At 34.6% G+C, this 19,495-nt stretch overlaps 2 protein-coding genes across 2 annotated transcripts; one reads left to right on the plus strand and one right to left on the minus strand.

Moving 5' to 3' along the window:
* The first annotated feature begins 1,496 nt into the window (after positions 1-1,496).
* On the plus strand, positions 1,497-5,164 carry LOC125210164 (leucine-rich repeat receptor-like serine/threonine-protein kinase BAM1). The gene is made up of 2 exons (XM_048109741.1): positions 1,497-4,130; positions 4,482-5,164. The coding sequence occupies exons 1-2, from the start codon at positions 1,547-1,549 to the stop codon at positions 4,904-4,906; spliced, it is 3,009 nt and encodes a 1,002-aa protein (XP_047965698.1). The 5' UTR covers positions 1,497-1,546; the 3' UTR covers positions 4,907-5,164.
* A 9,728-nt stretch (positions 5,165-14,892) lies between these two features.
* LOC125210184 (malate dehydrogenase, glyoxysomal) lies at positions 14,893-19,101 on the minus strand. Its single transcript, XM_048109755.1, has 9 exons — positions 18,897-19,101; positions 18,563-18,775; positions 17,677-17,991; positions 17,012-17,101; positions 16,845-16,928; positions 15,607-15,642; positions 15,416-15,505; positions 15,237-15,331; positions 14,893-15,156 (listed from the first exon to the last, which is right to left on the minus strand). The coding sequence occupies exons 1-9, from the start codon at positions 18,966-18,968 to the stop codon at positions 15,084-15,086; spliced, it is 1,068 nt and encodes a 355-aa protein (XP_047965712.1). The 5' UTR covers positions 18,969-19,101; the 3' UTR covers positions 14,893-15,083.
* Between the last annotated feature and the right edge of the window lie 394 nt (positions 19,102-19,495).

A 19,495-nucleotide genomic window follows, 5' to 3' on the forward strand; every position in this document is an offset into this window, starting at 1 on the left:
TTGCACTCGATTTAACGATTAATTAATGCAAATAACCAACATTTAATAAAATCCAATTTATTACAACGTCCAATTATGCGATTATAATGTCATAAAGTACACACGTACGTGATCAATTGCTAACTCATCATTTAATTACTAACTACAACTAATTTAAGGCCATAGAATTTTAGAAAAAGTGTAGTTTACAATTTGCCACGTGTAATTTTTATTTTTATTAATAAAATAAAAAAAGATTAAAAAAACTCCAAATTAGGTTTTTGGATGAAATTGTCAATATAGTGTTTCGAAAATATCAACACAAGGCTTTAAGAATGTTAACTCATTGTTTATATCGACATTCTACATGTATTATATTGACATATTTTATATAGTATGTTGACATTTCTGTTTCTACGAAAAAATTTAAAATTTTCAAATTTTTTTTCAAATTTTGACGTCGGAACATATGCATGTAGGATATCGTTGGAATCCTTATGAAATTATCTTTAATTTGATATATGTTATATGAATTTAAAGTTTTGAGATTCTTTTTAAAGTTAGTTTATAGTTAATTGACATTAATACCCTTATTGATATTTTTTGGAATTAATCCTATGACATTATTGACGTTTTACGTTGACCGTATTGACATTTAAGGATTAATGATCTAAGCCCTTATTTTGAATATGTAATGGCTATTATTTAGTTGTAGTTAACAATTAAGTTATGAGTTAGCAATATAACACTCTTCTGTATACTACTGTATTTAATATCTACAGCGGATAGTAATATAAAAACTCATAATTTAGTTTGAAAATGAAAGCTCATCCCATGTTTTAGTATTTTTTTTAAGGGATATTTTTATCTTCAATTTTTTTTAAAAAATAACCTAACATTTATCAAGATCATTTTGTGTCCAACTTAGCCCAATAGATCATTTTGGTGCAAAAGGACTTGAACCAGCATTTGATGTTTTACAATCATAGCTCACGGCCGCGAAAAGCTCCTGGCACATGTGGTATAACGACGTGATCATTGAGATCGTGTAAGTATTTTATATTACGAGAAAGATTGACATCTCTAATTATGAATATGAAGATCTATAGTAGTAATGTCTAGAGTTCATCGACCACGAGCGATAGCCTATCTCGAGTTGCACCCACAACCCTTGTTCATCAATATGCGTTGCGATATCATCTACCAACTCCATTTAACTATGTAATTCTCAAAAATCTGGATGCACTTCTTACTTTTTATCATCTTGATGAATTAGTAGCATTTTCAATTTCAATTTATTTTAATTATGTGAATCCCGTGAAGATAATATTGAATTATTGTATTTGAAGATTCGCGTAGTCCAGTTCCCAAAACACACCCATATACCAAAAAGAGAAAAGGAAAAAAAAGGAGAAAAAGTGAATAAAGAAATATGAATACGGTTATAGTCACACTTACCTGACTCACTCACGCCCCACCCACCCACCCCAGCTTATCTTCTTCTAAAATCAAAATCAAAATTTACAAAAACAAACAGAGTCACACAAAAATCACACCTCTGCACAAAATGCGTTTCCTCCTACTTTTCCTTTTCCTTCTCTGTCTCCGCTGCGGTTCCGCCGCGCGTATGACGGAGCACACCGCCTTGCTCTCAATCAAAGCCGCCATCTCCGACGACCCCCACTCCGCCTTGGAATCATGGACCCCTAACAACACCAACATTTGCTCATGGAAGGGGCTCACCTGCGACCGCTCCGGCCGCCACGTCATCTCCGTCGACATCTCCGACCTCAGCCTCACCGGCACTCTCTCCCCCGACATAGGCCACCTCCGCTTCCTCCACAACTTCTCCGCCGGCGCCAATTCCTTCTCCGGCCCCGTTCCCCCCTCGATTTCCGACATTACCAACCTCCGCTTCCTAAACCTCTCCAACAACATCTTCAATCTCACTTTTCCACCGCAGCTCTACCGTCTCCGGAATCTCGAGGTTCTCGACCTCTACAACAATAACATCACCGGCGAGTTCCCCAAGCAGGCGCACCTGCTCGCTAATCTCCGCCATTTGCATCTCGGGGGGAATTTCTTCTCCGGGGAAATGCCGCCGGAGCTCGGCACGTTTCAGCATCTAGAGTACCTCGCTGTTTCCGGAAACGAGCTCACCGGAGCGATTCCGCCGGAGATCGGAAACCTGACGCAGCTGAAGGAGCTTTACATTGGCTATTTCAATACATTTTCCGGTGGACTTCCGAAGGAGATTGGGAATTTGTCGCAATTGGTGCGGTTTGACGCTGCTAGCTGCGGGCTTACCGGCGAGATTCCGGCGGAGATCGGGAAGCTGCAGAATCTGGACACGCTTTTCCTCCAAGTGAACGGGCTTTCCGGTAGCCTCACGCCGGAGCTTGGCTACTTGAAAAGCCTGAAATCTATGGATCTGTCAAACAATATGTTCACCGGCGAAATACCACTGTCGTTTCAGCAGCTGAAAAACGTAACTCTCCTAAATCTTTTTAGGAACAAGCTCACCGGCTCGATACCGGATTTCATCGGCGAGTTGCCGGAGTTGCAGGTTTTGCAGCTGTGGGAGAATAATTTCACCGGTGTAATCCCGCAGATTTTGGGGAACAATGGAAGGCTACAAGAGGTAGACGTCAGTTCCAACAAATTGACCGGAACTCTTCCCCCAAATCTCTGCAATGGCCATCAGCTCCACACCCTAATTACTCTCGGAAACTTCCTCTTCGGACCGATTCCCGAGTCACTGGGTCAGTGCGAGTCGCTGACTCGGATTCGGATGGGTGAAAACTACCTCAACGGCTCGATTCCGAAAGGGTTACTGAGTTTGCCTAAACTAACTCAGGTTGAGCTTCAAGATAACCTCCTCTCTGGATCTTTTCCGGATACTGATGGATTGTCCGCCGGTTTAGGCCAAATCAGCCTCTCCAACAATCATCTCGCTGGCGATTTGCCGCCGAGCATCGGGAGTTTTGTTGGCGTTCAGAAGCTTTTGCTCGACGGCAACAAATTCTCCGGCAGGATTCCAGCCCAGATAGGGAAGTTGCAGCAGCTTTCTAAGATGGATTTCAGCCACAACGAGTTCAGCGGCCCCATTGCGCCGGAGATCAGCCAATGCAAGCTTCTGACATTCGTGGATCTCAGCCGGAATCAGCTCGCCGGGGAAATTCCCGTTGAGATTACTGGTATGAAGATTTTGAACTACTTGAATTTATCAAAGAATAATTTGGTTGGTAGCATTCCCTCATCCATATCCAGTATGCAGAGTTTAACCTCTGTTGATTTCTCATATAACAACTTGTCTGGTTTGGTTCCTGGCACTGGTCAATTTAGCTATTTCAATTATACTTCATTTTTGGGGAACCCTAATCTCTGCGGCCCTTATTTGGGCCCTTGCAAAGAGGGCATTGCCAGTGGGGTTGCAAAGCCTCATGAAAAGGGGGCTCTCTCTCCTTCCATGAAGCTATTACTCGTTATTGGACTGCTGGTTTGCTCGATTGTATTTGCGGTGGCTGCAATCGTTAAGGCCAGGTCGTTGAAGAAGGCGAGTGAGGCTCGTGCGTGGAAGCTCACTGCCTTCCAGCGCCTGGATTTCACTTGCGATGATGTCTTGGATAGTCTTAAAGAGGACAATATCATCGGTAAAGGAGGTGCCGGCATTGTTTACAAAGGAGTGACGCCGAGTGGCGAGCTAGTTGCTGTGAAGAGGTTGCCTGCAATGAGCCGTGGGTCTTCCCACGATCATGGCTTCAATGCCGAGATACAGACTCTTGGGAGGATCAGGCATAGACACATTGTGAGGTTGCTGGGGTTCTGTTCCAATCATGAAACAAATCTTTTGGTCTATGAATACATGCCTAATGGAAGCCTGGGGGAGATGATTCATGGCAAGAAGGGAGGCCATCTCCATTGGGATACACGGTATAAGATAGCTGTGGAGTCTGCCAAGGGGCTTTGCTACCTTCATCATGATTGCTCGCCACTGATTGTGCATCGTGATGTTAAATCGAACAATATCCTCCTCGACTCCAACTTTGAAGCTCATGTGGCTGATTTCGGGCTCGCCAAGTTCTTGCAGGATTCGGGTACTTCGGAATGCATGTCAGCCATTGCTGGTTCTTACGGATACATTGCTCCTGGTATGCAAATTATGAGTTTTCATTATCTAATTATTTGAAGTTTTCGTGAAGGTGATTGCCTATTCTGTGCTTCTTGAATATGTTAAATTTGTCAATTATATTGAAAGTGAACACTCTTGATGAGATCCCAAAAAGTATTTAAGTTTGAATTATGTGGCCTTAAGTAACATGCTTGGTCTCAGTAGTGTCAAGATCAGTCTCTATCACGCCATTGATGTTCAACCACCATCGAAATTAGGTGCAGTTGCACATCCATGATATTTATATGAACATGACAGAAATTCTGTGTGACTAAACGACATTAGTTGGTGAGGTTGTTGCACTTTTTGAATGATTGTTGTTGGATTCCAGAATATGCCTACACGCTGAAGGTGGACGAGAAGAGCGACGTATACAGCTTTGGGGTGGTGCTGCTGGAACTCGTGACCGGGAGGAAGCCCGTTGGCGAGTTTGGGGATGGTGTGGACATCGTGCAATGGGTGAGGAAGATGACTGATGGAAACAAGGAAGGCGTGCTCAAGATTCTCGATCCGAGGCTTCCTACTGTGCCCCTCCACGAGGTGATGCACGTGTTCTACGTCGCAATGCTCTGCGTCGAAGAGCAGGCAGTCGAGCGCCCCACCATGCGCGAGGTCGTCCAGATACTCACGGAGCTCCCCAAGCCACCACCCTCTAAAGCTGGGGATTCATCTCCGCCACCACCATCGGCGTTGGACTCCCCCACCGCTCGTCCGCCTCAGTCGCCACCTCCGCCGCCCGATCTTCTCAGCATCTGAAGGTGATCCCAAGCCTCCTTGCATTGGGATAGCAGCTTTAGCTAGTTTTGGTGCCTTAGTTTTTCATTTCCCTAATGCTATCTATTGTTTCCTTTTTTTTTTATCTTATGAGTTTTCTTGGGGGTGTTTACTGTTTAGTCTAACTTTGAATGTGTCTGTTATTGATTTCGAAGTATGTGTACAGCTGCAATGAGGGGCACTTTTGTTGATGCTGTATAAGAAAAATATTAGTAGTACTAAAAATTATAGGTATGTTTATTGGTGGTGTTTTGAATCGAAAAATGAGAAAATGGGGACCTTCTTGAAGATTGGACTGACTCTCTCTCTGACTGTATGGACTATGGAGTGTTGTGCAGTTGCTTTCAATTACCAAGAGAGTGGGGTCCATCTGCATGATAGTGCCAAATTCTAGTAAGCAAATAAAAATTCATCTAAAAAAGTAAGTGAATGTATAAAGTATAAACAAATAAAATGAGTTGGAAATGAGGTGTGTGCCCTTGTGCCCAAGGGAAAACAATAAACATCCTTGTCTTTGACTGAACTACTCCAATTAATACTTTCAACTCTCAATTAAATGTCTCTTTATTTTTCTTCTAAATAGAAGATTTTTTTAGTTAAATTGTATGGCCATGTGCTATACATGAAATATGTAGTATATATTCTGACATCATATCAAAACACATTAATGCCATCTTTTTGTTTTTACAACATTAATGTTATCTCCACAATACAGACAAATCTAGGCGCGAAATGCTGCGATTGGATTTCGTATGCATAATGATTCAAATTCATGCAATATTCGTTTAATAATATTAAATCTTCTTAGATTATGTTGTAAGTTTATAATTCTCGGAGAATATTATTTCTCCTATAAAGTTTAATTTATTTGGTGAAATGTCATATTATAAAACAATTCAAGCTTTACTATTTATAAAAAATATCATTTTATAAAACTTTTTTTTATACTTATAATGATCTCTTAGAACTATTGGATCCGAGCTTTATTAAATGAATTGATAAGTTAATATATGGAAAATGATTTTTTTAGCTTATATTGATTTTGATTCTTGTTTTTTTATTTACATACATAAACATAAAATAGCTATAAATAGCATATCTTAAACAAAAATGTGAGGTGCTCTTCAGATTTTCTCTTGTTTTCTTTAACCAACTTTTTTAACAACTCAGTACACAACAATAGCAATCATTACACACAATCTAAATAAAATTTCATAAAAATACCATACTAATGAAAAATCAAACTGAAATATCGAATCTAAGTTGGCAAGATATTTTTTTTAACATTTATACACCAATTTAGCATAATAATAAGTGCTTGAATTATCCAATCTCACCACCATGGATGTAACATATTTAACCATATTATAAAGACCAAAATCTCCTTACTTCTTGGTGGTACAACATTATTTGAATATCTTTGTTGGGTCATCAAATTGGCTATTTTCTAAAAAGTTAAACTAGAAAAAGAATTTTTAGAGTACAAGAATAAATTTGGGACCTACAACATAGACGTAACAAGGTGGGACAGCAAAGGGTGAAAACCACTTTGTGGTACATTATTAACCTATTTGTCATGCTACATATGTTTAAATAAGTATCCAACACTAAGTTAAATAAGTTACTATTTGATGAGTGCTAAACTAATTAGAAAGCGACACTATAACAAGATAATTATTAATGAGAGTTTGTTACAGCATGATAAATATTAATTTAACAATTCTTCAAATTGCACTAATTGATTATCTATGATGAGAAGCCGCACACGTCCAATATTAGGACCGTTTTGAGTGCTCATAAAAAGTACTACTCCTAATATTATTTTTTATTTTTCAATTTTTGAACTCTAAAGTAATATCGACACTCACTTTGGCTAAAAGGCTGAGAATTGAGATAGATAGATCGAGTTGCTACCACAGAAAGGCGTGCATTTTGGTATATTCTTTTTATGGGAGTGTTGTATAATTAAAATATTTTACTTCAACATAGAGATGAGTCCGTAACCCCTAATTAAAGTGGAATTACTAAGCTATTACATGAGGTGGAAAAATTACATGTAATGCCTTGAGGTGTGTCGATTATACAAAAAATTAATGTAAAATTTTTACTATTAAAATTGGACAGTGATAAAGGTACATAATTAAGCTTTATTTTTTAACATTTTACATTGAAAATTGATTTATAAACATTAGTTGATTGAAAATAAATTTCATATTAATCATTTTGCAACACTTTAAAAAAAATTATTGAAATTTTAACTTAAATATTAAAATATTTTCTTATTAAATATTAGTCATATAATTAATTTGAATCAAGCTCGAAATCATGTTACGATTTGACCTAAAATTCCAATAAATAACAAAACTAATTTTTAATTAAATTCAATTAAATTTAAAAATTTAAAAATATTATGTACATATACAATTTATTTACATTTATCTTTTCTAATATTTTAGCCGGGTAACATAGATCTGGATGAAACCGACCTTTTATTTTTACAATATTTAAAAATTAAAGTGTTTTATTATTTGGCCAAAAATTTGACATTTCATATTGGATATCCATAAAAAAAATATAGGACATAGGAGTATAATGTTTTGGGGAGATTGCCAGAAAAATCACGATGTTTCGTCAAATTCTAATCAATCACGCAACTTTGAAAAATAGTCAATTACTATCACATTTATATGTATTTGGATGAAATTGTGTATGATACGTAACCTAATATCCATGATTTTTTGAAAAACATACTTGGATTTTGCATGATTTTAGATGATAGTTTTGTATGAACTTGATCAATATTTCTTCAATCATTGGGTGTGTTTATATCAATTTTTTTTATTATATTGATATTTTGACCATTTTGTAAAGAATGTGTATGGATAAGGACAGACCCATGTTAAGAACCTTGGCCATTTAGGTATGCCTATATACTCCATCCGGCTCACAAGAATATGCACTATTTCCTAGTTAGTCCGGGCTATAAGAATATGCACTTTCTAATTTTGAAAGTCTTCTCTCTCTAATGAGGAAGGACTCATTCTCCGCTATAACAATACTTTATTTAATTACTTTTTCTCTCTACCTCTCTCTTACTTTATCAATCTTACATTAAAACTCATGTCGAATCTAAAATGCATATTCTTTGGTGACGGAGGGAGTATTTCACAAGTATATATATACATAGCCTAGTTGGTTTGCAAGTTGCATTGCTAACACAGAGGTTCATGTGAGAGAGAAATAAGATAGTGAAATGTGGGTCTATTATAAAAAGTTACTACTCCAAAAGTAAAATGAGACAATTAATAAATGATAGTAGATCAAAATGAAAAACTGGGGCACATAATGAGGGACAAAGGAAGTATATAAAAATGAATTTCACATTTCACAATGTTTTTCCCACTCACTTTTTTTATTATTTATTAAAATCCATTCTGAACTCAAATGAGACTTCTAATGGCGGGAGGACGGAGTATCATACTACTTCTTTCGTCCATAAAAATATGTGTATTTTTCATTTTCGCCTGTCCCATAAAAGTATAAACATTTGAATTTATGAAAGTTGTCCCCAACTCATTACCTATTTACTTATAAATTATATCAATATGATCACCAATAAATACTGATGTGAGTCTCACTATCTACTATCACTACATTAAAACTACCATTTTTATAAATCTCTTTTAGTTTATCAATTATTCATTAATTCGTGTGCTATTTTAAGAATGGAGGGAATATCATTTTGGTTTTCATAATGTGAACTTATTTTGAGCATTTGACATCTAATAATGATACGTAAATAAGTCAAGAGTGTCGTATTAATGTCAAAATCTTAATTAAAATTAAAGCAAATAAATAATTCAAATACTCTTTCGGTGACATTTAAGATGTCCATCTTTTCGTTTTAGTTTATCTTATTCAAGTTGTTCACTTTTTGTATTTAGAATTAAATCCCTCTTTTCTCTCTTTTCATAAAAATATTCACTCGCTTTTTTCACTCAGATTTTATCACTAATAACTAAACAGATTTTATCACAAATAATTGAAGTATTTCGTTTAAAACTTCATGCCAATTAAGAATGTGGTCATCTTGATAAATGAGACCGTGTGATAATTAAAATTAGACTTTACATGGAAATACCAAAAATTTAGAGTTGTACTTTATGCTTAAACATATCTGGAGATAGTTATTGAAGGTCGAATCAGATGTATGGATCGGAAAGAGATATGATTTGACATGATGATGACTTGTCACAACATGAACCGTTGGATGTATAGTGTTTGGATTTACGCAACTTTTGCCTTGTCAACTTTAGTTAAAATTCACTATTACTACTAACTCTGAAAATGTGTAATCATTTCATATCCATCGAACATTTATTGAAGTTGGAACGCAGGTGGTTTGGTTTCAATCACTTCCAAATTTATTGCAACAAAGTTGCATTGCAGCAAATGGGAATATTTGCCCTCTTTTTAAGGCAATCTCTTACATGGAGGATAATATATTGCATCTTCCAACTTGCTCACAAATCTTAATCATTGTAATTTCTAATTATTAAAACTACTCATAAATCTAAAATTGCACTTTGGATGTAATCTCAAAGATGATTCATAATTGACTTAGTAAAATATGCAGATTAGTTTTACCCTTAGCTTTCTATTTTAATTAGTTTTACCTAAACGGAATGGATATGAATTGATTTGCTCGCAAAACAATAAAAAGAGAACTACCATAATAAATGTTAGGTGCAAGTTTTGGGCACACACTAAAGTTTTAATTGCAAAGTAAAATTATTTTTTTGGACAAGTTCAGAATGTAAAAATATAACCCATAAATGATGTTTATCTGGAAAAGTTGAGTGATGATAGTGACGGAGACTCAATTTATATGTTTGGAATCTAGAGTCTAAATTTGGTATTCTAAATATTAGAAGATTTTTTTTTATGATATGTTTTTTTCTATGTCACATCACGCATAAAACATTTTACCCAATAAACCAGTGCATTTAATTAAAAAATCGCTTACACCAGTGATTGATTTCACCGTGAGACATAAATTATCCGATAGGGTAAATATTGTCTTGATTTGACTGTAAAATTATTGTTAGTGAAAATGCAAGTAAATGTTTAGCTTTTTTCAGAATGAAATTTGAAAAAGTTGAGGTTGTACAACTCCTTTTTCTGAAATTTATTTGGTTTTTACAGATACAACTATAAGATTTTAACTTGAAGGGAAAAGGGTGCACTTTTAGTTATAAATTCAAGATTTTATCTTTCGTGTATATTGGTTGCTTAACTATTATTTCTCAACATTTTAGAATAAATAAGTTTATAAACCAAGTGATAGCCCAAGAGTCAAATTATAACTTTCTTGAAATATTAGATTTCGTCTCAACTATTTTAAATTTTGTTGAATTTAGATTTGATTGTTTATTTATCTCATAAAGTAGGACTTATATTATATTATTATTATTATTATTGGACTTTGTTAAAGGATGCATTTGCATGTTAGGTAGGCAATGTATGTGGTGTTATATATGACTATATGAGACAAGTGACATTAATTAATTAAATAACTACATACATTTCACATAATAAAAAATCATACTAGTATTCAATATGTTTTCTTTCTCTCCTTCTTCTTTTTTTATTATCATCGATATTTTTTTATGATACTTTATTTTTAGCAGCTGCGCAACTCATGATGATATGCTGAGGATCAAAATATAGACACATAAATGGAGTGAAAGGAAAAAAAAGGATTTAAGAAGATTCTTAAATAAAATGCAAGTAATTAAATAGTGGAGTAGTATCACTTTAAATTTCAAATTATATTTCTTGGCACTATATTAATCATATTTCGACGTTTGTGGTTGTCCTCATTAAAGAGTTTTGTAACTATATACCAACCGACGGTTGGATTTGCAGGAATGTGAATCTATGGGAAAACTCAATATCAAAATAAAATAAATTAGAAGTTAGAAGTAAAATTTAAAATTGCAGATGCATTTCGCCTAATATATTAATTTAATTTTTTATTGATTTCCTATATAAGTTTACACGAGAATTATGAAGCAAGCTGTACATACATGGTGACTGATGCCATCATATAATTAAGTGGTTACAAGTGAATTACAACAGCCTCAAATTAACTTCCAAACTACTCATAAGCTAAAAATTCTTCAACTAATATGCTAAAAATAGGAAAAATAGAAATGGAGAATTAAATTCTTTTATTTCTTGCTTCCATCATTCATATGTAACAACAGCTTTCATATAATAACAGTACTCCCTTCGTCCCCCATTAGGAATCACACTTTCGTTTCTGCATACGTTTTATAAAAATGATAATAAATATTTAAAGTGGAGAAATGGTAAAGTAAGAGAGAGAATAATGTAGAGAAGACTTTTATCTACATTATTCTCTGTCTTACTTTATTATTTCTCCACTTTAAATATTTATTATCATTTTTATAAAACGAGTGGAGAAATGGAAGTGTGACTCGGGGGACGGAGGGAGTATATGGTACCAAATATTAACAAGACATAAATTAAAAAGAAGACAATATTATTTAGGAATCGGCACCCCACTTACCGAGCATATCTAACCATACTTTAATTTCATGCTCTTCTCTTTTCTGTCTTTTAGTGCATCCATATTTATTACAAATATCATAATGTTATTTGTAAATTATTCATCATAGTGCCTTGCAATTTTTGGGGCTCTCTTGTTATGATATCTTATGGGTCAAATTCTACACGGCTCATAAAAAGTTGTTGCGTATATTTTAATTATTTTTTTAATTTGAATTTGAATTTCATTTTATACATGACATATTATTAGGAAGGTATCATGCAAAGCTTTCTAACGGTATCATGTATTTTACATTGCACTCGAAAAATTGATATTGGAATTTATGTCACGTTCTAAAAATAAAATAAAAACTCACGTAGTTTTGATAAAAAAAAAATGAGTTAGGCAAATAATCAAAATTTTGGTATGCCTAGTTAATTTACATAAGAATGAGTTATTTTTTTGAAGTTGTGATTTAATTATTTCAATAAAAACATTATCTAAAAGGTTGTGAAAGGAGTACATTATATTGGGCTTCTTTTATTTCAGAATCTTAGGACAAAGCACTACTAAAACATTTACTTTGTTATATAATCTTGATTATGCCTTAATGAGATTACTTATATAGCATAGGATTCGAAAGGGAATGCCAATTCTTTACGTTTAATCTGATTGCAAAAACCATCTCAATCAATCTCCTAACTCATCAACTTAAATGTTAAAAGGCTGTTTATTAATAATAAAGGACACATGCTTTTTTGTGTGGGAAAATGAAAGAGAATATCTCAAAAGAATCCATTTACAATAGACATTAATTCTGGAGTCTCTTTCGTTGGATTTGATATGCATTAACAATCCAATAATTCAAACATTTAACTATTTCTACCACTAGCTTATCACACTATTAATCTTGTTTACAGCTAGTGATAGATTTGATGTGTGATTTAATATGTTTATCACTGTTTTTGTTTGTTTCAAACGCATGATTAGCGCAATAAATAATCAACTCATATTCTTATGGAATCGACTATGTACATATTATAACGCATAATGATTACGATTTTATTTTGTATAGTCAAGGGCAGGCACAACATTTTTTATGATAGGAGGTTTTGTTGCGCGTATGCAAAGTTGAAATACGTGTGAGTGAGAACTCATCGAGACGACTCATCATTATGTCGTCAAATTTTATTAGGTGAGACATAAAACATCTTTTTTTTTTCAAATTCGAGTGCTTTAGAAATGAAACCTTAAATTAGGAACATCATTTTAAAATGCTCTATTGAAATCTCTTCCTTGTCAGCTAACCAACTGATGATTCTGACTCCTCTGTAAATAAATTGATAAAGAATATGAATGATTCATTTCTAACATGAAATAAGAAATACAAACTATTGAGAAAGAAACAACATAAAATCTAGAGGATATATTTGCTACATCCACCAATTTTGTCCGTTATACCGACATCCCTATATATAAGATTGAATAATCCCTAGTTCACTTCATACACTTTTAGTACTACTATTCATGGAACAATCATTTCATCAACCAAAATGTGCTAATTTTCCCTCGCAATAGTTTGTTGAAAGAATTAAAGATACCGAGAGCTACTACATCATGCTAATATCCAGGAGTGTCACGTTTTTACTGAAATAATACTTCCAAATAAATTGCACCTTTATAATTCCAACTGTCACTTTTATTGAACGGTCGAATATCATAATAATAATAATGTTCAGTTTCCATTACTGATTCATTGTATATTTTTTATGGGGCCATATTTGACTATGGATGAGATAATGGGAGTGCATTGAAAAGTGATGTTCTGAAAAAGGCTAAAGCGATTAGTAATGTAAATTGAGGGTAAAAGAGGGTAGTGGGATGTAGGACACATGTGTAAAGTGACCAAAAATAGATTATTTTTATCCCACCAACAACTATCTATGCATGCATCAATTATTATTGGTTGGGGGGTCTAGTGCTTGTTATATATGTCACCTGTTTTTGCATATTAAATTAGCCAATTTCCTCAATTGAAATGTCCATTATTTATGTAGTAGTAGTACATTTAAATAGCCACTCATCATTCCGAATTTTGTATACACTTGGCTCTTGCGCTTTTGACATAACCGTGATTTCATGCATTATATTAAATTTATTTAGTATTTTTTTTTAATTTATAAAGTTTGAGTTGTAGAGAGGTAAGAAGAGCATTGCCTAAAATATAATACTACAATATATGGGCCAAACAACATTAATACCTACAGAAGAAATCAGAAAATGAAGGCCGGCCCAAACACAACGGAACAAGAAAATCACATGTAATGTTTCAGAAACCCATTATTTTTGAACACCAAATGCAAGTAGACAGATATTATCCACCGCTTGCTCCGAATTGAGAGATATGTCAGAAACTATATTCATTAAAAACTGCATTCAAGATTATATTAATCTAACGCTATCTATTAAATCAATCCAAATTTATCTATCATTAGTTCTATTATACTCCGCCCGTCCCACATAAGCGAGATACACTTCTTTTTAGCCCGAAATTTAGTTAATGATTAACTAGTAAGAGCTTCATTTTTCTAAATCTCGTACTGAAAAAGAAGTGACTCGCTTATGAAGTGACGAAGGAAGTAATAAAATTAAAATTTGCATGCGTGTCAAGATTAAACATGCATCGCACTGTTTCAATACAAACGTCATCCGGATATGGTGGAATGAATTAAAAGTTGAATGTAGAAGAAGAATATAGTTCTCTTGCTGGATAGATACATAAAATACAAGAAATAATATTAGTTCTTAATTGATTCTATTCCTATATTTAGGAACTACTACAAACGATATAAGAATGAAATAAACTATAAACGAGTAAAGTGTTGATTCCGCCAAAAAAAAATGATTCCTTCGAAAATAATTTAACCATTTCGGATCATATCGTCATGGTGTAAGCATGAAATGTATAATGAGAAAAAATTCATTATAGATAAAAATAAGAGAAGTGTTTTACTTCTAAAAAAAAGCAAGAGACACCTACAGTAAAATATGCAACTAACGATAATTTTTGCGAAGTACCCTACAATTAAAAAGCGTCACAAATAAATTTTCATTCTATAATCTGGGCCCTACAGTATGGAATATTTTGAATCAGTTGATCAAATATGAAAAGTTCTTGTATCAACATCTCAAAGTCATAACCACTTCTTGTTTACGTTTTGGACATATTGTTGAAATTGATGTTCCACTACTCATGCCTCGACTTTGCAGACTGCAGTAGAGATATCCATTTTAAATAATAAAAAAAATCGTAGTTTAGGTGACTCTTTTGGTTTAAAAAAATTGTATTCAAACATTGCGACGATTGTTATTTGGAAGTTGAAATTAGAAAGGATTTGCTGCAAAGTATTTGTATATCTCTCTCATCAATGTGAAGAACAACAAAGGGACAAGCTACAAAGAGTCATAAGAGAAGACTCATTTTTCAAGTAGCATTCATGCCTGAAACTATAATCGAAAACCCAGTACAACAAGCAGCATCACGTCGTGAACATATGATACAACTCATTCGAAGACAAACCTTGCTTATTTCTTTGCGAAGGACACACCCTTATCTATGCTTCCACCCAACTCCTTCTTTGCCTTCTCCAGACCGACCCTGAAAACAAGCAGCCATTAACAAACTCGGAATGAAACTTGGAATTATAACTGGAGAATATTAACACACTCTTGACAGACCTTTCATATTCATTAAGTGGACCAAGAGGGTAGATTTCCTCAACTCCGCTGCGTCCAAGGCGCACTCTTGATGCAAAGAATGGAAGCTCAGTTACCTGAGGCAAAAATCTACGGGTTAATATTTCAAGGATAGTGATTTAGGAACATCTCATTTAGCAATCCTACAAATAAAAACATGCCTGAGAAGGCACAAATGCGCATTCAATGACACCGGCATCTCCCCTCAATCCCCTCAAGCAAGCATCAGCAAATTTGACTGCTGCATATGCCTGCATCATTTATTCATAATCTTGTTTAAAATTTGCAGATATTCTCATGCAATTTCCAAAACACAAAATGCAAAGAAACTGATGTTGGGATAGCAGCATACCATAGAAAGAGTAGCAGAACCTGCACCAGCTTTGGCCTGCAATTGTAACCAATATTAGTCAATCACAGCACTACTACTGCTGAAGATAGCGAAAATGACAATTTTTTCAGTTATCTATGTTTACGGTCATGAGATACAATTGGGGACCATTTCTTGCCCAATGGACATGAATGCTGATGAGAGCATAGAGATATGTGGATGGAAGGGAGGCACAAGCACAAAGCAAAGGTCGAATACATTCATGCTTACAAACCATGTTCACAATATTAAGTTATTAGTAACATGAAAGCATAAATAAATAACACAAGAAACATAACAGAGGTAAGATAATTAACAGCACTTTCTCAACTAAAAAATCTACAGGGTTCAGGGGCCAACTCTAATGTGTGACAAAATATTAGTAGGTCATAACAATACAAATTAATTGTTAGATTCAGATTTTCCCCCATACGAATAAATCATTTTTACAATATAAACCTAAACAGTCACTTCATATTGAACATTTTTCGTGAATTTGAATGGAATCTATAAGATATCCCACACAAATTACAGGATGCAAAAGTGAACACAGAGATAAAAATGGGCAAATACGTTTGGCAGAACATTTAGGTTTGCTTTCCATATCTATGAGGTTTTTCCAACAATAAAGTTTAGGAGGATTGGGTTCAATGGCTTGCCATCTGGGGCTGTTATAGAAAAGGGGCGAGAGACAAGGGAAAGTAAGAACAGAAAATATAATTGATATATAATTGAAACTTAACAAATGATAATCCTCTTATGAGGCCCTAAGTAAATGACCGTCTATATACTAAATTCAAGATTATGGATACCCCTCACAAACCTAAGAGACATATATAAAGACTCTCAAAAGGCTAAGGAATAAAGATACCCTTTAAGATGAGATTTTTAGACTTCTAACATATAAAGATAGATTTCTAGACTTCTAACATTTAAAGATAGACTTCTAAAGAGTTCCAACTCTTCTAACGGTAAGCTATTGCACCATGTGTATTAGGGGCATGGCTCTTGCTGAACTAAGTAGTTTAGAACTTGAAAGATATTGGCATGACTCTTGCTGAACTAAGTAGCAAGCAATCTGTTCAGAACTTGAAAGATATATCCGGTACATATAAATTATAATGATGCAAGAGAAGCATCCAATAGAAAAACAATTATCTGCAGCTTGTGTAAAAAAAAAGGAATTTTATCATAGAACTCTGACCAATACTCAAGCCTACCTCAACTACTTCAGTCCCCCCATTCTGGATGCGAGATGTCAGATACTCAGTCTCTTCTTTGGTGAAAGAGCATGCAGGTTTTACCTACATAAGGAGGGGGGGATTAATAAAATGTTACAGTGCAGAATTCTTACATTAATACTGCAAAATGTTGTTATTGTATTGACCTGTGACAGAAGGGGCAGTATTGTTACACCAGCATGGCCTCCTACAACTGGAACACTAACTTCCCGTGGATCTAGCCCCAACACTTCAGCCTTGAAGTACAATGTTGGAAATGAAAAGCGGTTAAGAAACAGCAAAGATAATTGAAATATATTATAGACGATCTTCATTAATTGGAAACTAGCAAAGTGCAAAAAACAAGAGTGTGAGTTGATCAATTCATAATAGGTACTCCAACTAAAGATTCAGAATATCATAAGTAAATGAAGTCCACTGTTTATAAAGAAATGAACCAGAGTACTTCATGTTTCTGGTGAAAGTATCCAATTATTAAGGTACGCATGCCAGAATGTGAGCAGGTTTCAGATTTCTGATAGTAACATTCAACAGCTAATAGTTTTAAAACATTTAACGACCATATTGTCACATCTCAGGATGACGGATGCTCATGCTAGCATGTGAATGAGAGAGAGAGATATAGAGAGGATGATGAAAAATAAACTCAAAATTACATAAAAACAACCATATAAGCAGAAGTAAGAGGAACCAATTGGGCATACTAAAGCTACACGCAGATCAATTAACTTGCAGACACAACATGTTTTCATGGATATATTATAAAACATAAAAAAAAATAAAAAAATATTCTGGTAGAAAGATGTCTTACCACAAAGGTATTAGCTCTAACTACATCAAGCATAGTAACTCCTAGGAGTCGCCTTGGATCATAGGTCCCAGCCTTCTTAAAAACCTCTGCAGCAATCGGTACTGTAGAATTCACAGGATTACTGATTAAGTTAACAATGGCCTTAGGGCAGCACTTAGCAATTCCTTCAGATATAGTCTTTACGATTCCTGCATTAATGTTGAAAAGATCATCCCTTGTCATTCCAGGTTTTCTGGGAACACCAGCAGGTATGATTACAAGGTCCATCCCGGTCAGTGCATCCTCCAACTGATTTTGACCCAGGAAACCACGAACCTAAACATCATTACATTCAGTCAAGTCCTTGCTAATTCCCAGAGAAACGCAATCTACCTTGGAAATCAGAAGTCAAACCATACCAGATATGTATCTAGTGATGTATCTAATGATATAAGGTTTGTTTGCTTAAGGATTATGAGTTAAATGTATTCACCATCTTGCAGGAGTGATCCTTGTGGTTTGATCTATAACAGAAGCAACATTTCTGCAACCCACTAGTTAGAGATGGATATGCTAATTATGCATTTATGTCTTCATATTTTTCAGCAATCTCCTTGCAATCACTGAGATATTGTATATATTATCCATAATTACAAGTTTAGTAGGTAGAAACATGAGTTTTCTACATTACCAGGTTGCAAAAAGGAAATTCTCTCCTCTATAATAATTTGCATCAAATTTACACCCCTAAGCATAATATTTCGAATTTGATCACTTCCAGATCTTGATTAGCATAAGACTACTTCACTAGAATACTCAGCTCAAATAACACAATAGTTCAATTGAACTAAACTGCAAATTAAAATTAAAAAGAAAGAAAAAAAAATCAAATTGAAGCAGGAATTACCACAGCGCCGGTGTCCATATGGCTGATATCTGCCGTGACGCCAGGGGAGTTGACAACATCATAAAGATGGAGCACCGAGACCAAAGGATTCATCTTCATCAACATCGCCAGAGGCTGGCCTATGCCTCCAGCCGCCCCCAATATCGCCACCTTGAAACCCGGAGAGCCGCCTTTTGCCCGGCAATCCGAGCGCCATAAGTTCCCCTCCTCCACCTTCAAAAACACACAGCATTTGTAAGCCCTAATTATGACTAATTTCGACTTCACCGCAACATTTTCCGATCAAATTATAAATTCAGCAGCTTATAGTTGATGGAAAGAAGAGGACATGTACCTGATTAATTGGGGGATTGATGTGACTTGAAATTTGGGCAATTCGTCGATTAATATCCGCACTCTGCTGCATGCTGATCGGAGATTTTCTTTCAAAAACTAGAATCAAAGCTCGGAATACTGTGAAATGATAACTAAAATAAACGCGATCTTAATGCGAATACACGAGAACAATTTATTGTATTTAAATACTACTCCTACAATAGAAAAATTGTACATAGGGGTGTGTGAAGTTGTTGGATATAAGGATTAGGATAGATATCATATCAGCCAAAGTATGGGGTACATGACTACATCTTGTATTTCGTGAAATGGAATTGAAAATAACAATTGCTATTATACTACTCCATTTATAAGAGCATCCCAATAGTGCTTAGGTCAGCCATAGGCTAGTAATAGGCCAGCCATTCTCTCCTCTGCTATATCAGCAACACTAAAAAATTCATCTGCTCTATCAGATTTAGGCCAACCATAGGCCATCCGCAATAAAAATAATTCAAAATATACTACATTTACGGAATTAAAATTACGATTAAAATACGGAATTAAATTTACGACACATATACGGGAAAAATAATCCATTCCATTAAAAAAAAAGTA

This window comes from Salvia hispanica, chromosome 1 (genome assembly GCF_023119035.1).
Source record: "Salvia hispanica cultivar TCC Black 2014 chromosome 1, UniMelb_Shisp_WGS_1.0, whole genome shotgun sequence".
NCBI classification, from domain to species: domain Eukaryota; kingdom Viridiplantae; phylum Streptophyta; class Magnoliopsida; order Lamiales; family Lamiaceae; genus Salvia; species Salvia hispanica.

Excerpts from the sequence above, each read along its gene's own strand:
- LOC125210164 (XM_048109741.1), top strand. The coding sequence starts at position 1,547 with ATGCGTTTCCTCCTACTTTTCCTTTTCCTTCTCTGTCTCCGCTGCGGT. Across the intron at positions 4,131-4,481 it reads TTACGGATACATTGCTCCTG|AATATGCCTACACGCTGAAG; the intron begins GTATGCAAATTA and ends GTTGGATTCCAG.
- LOC125210184 (XM_048109755.1), bottom strand. The coding sequence starts at position 18,968 with ATGCAGCAGAGTGCGGATATTAATCGACGAATTGCCCAAATTTCAAGT. Across the intron at positions 15,643-16,844 it reads GGGGGACTGAAGTAGTTGAG|GCCAAAGCTGGTGCAGGTTC; the intron begins GTAGGCTTGAGT and ends TTACAATTGCAG. Across the intron at positions 15,506-15,606 it reads GTTCTGCTACTCTTTCTATG|GCATATGCAGCAGTCAAATT; the intron begins GTATGCTGCTAT and ends TAAATGATGCAG.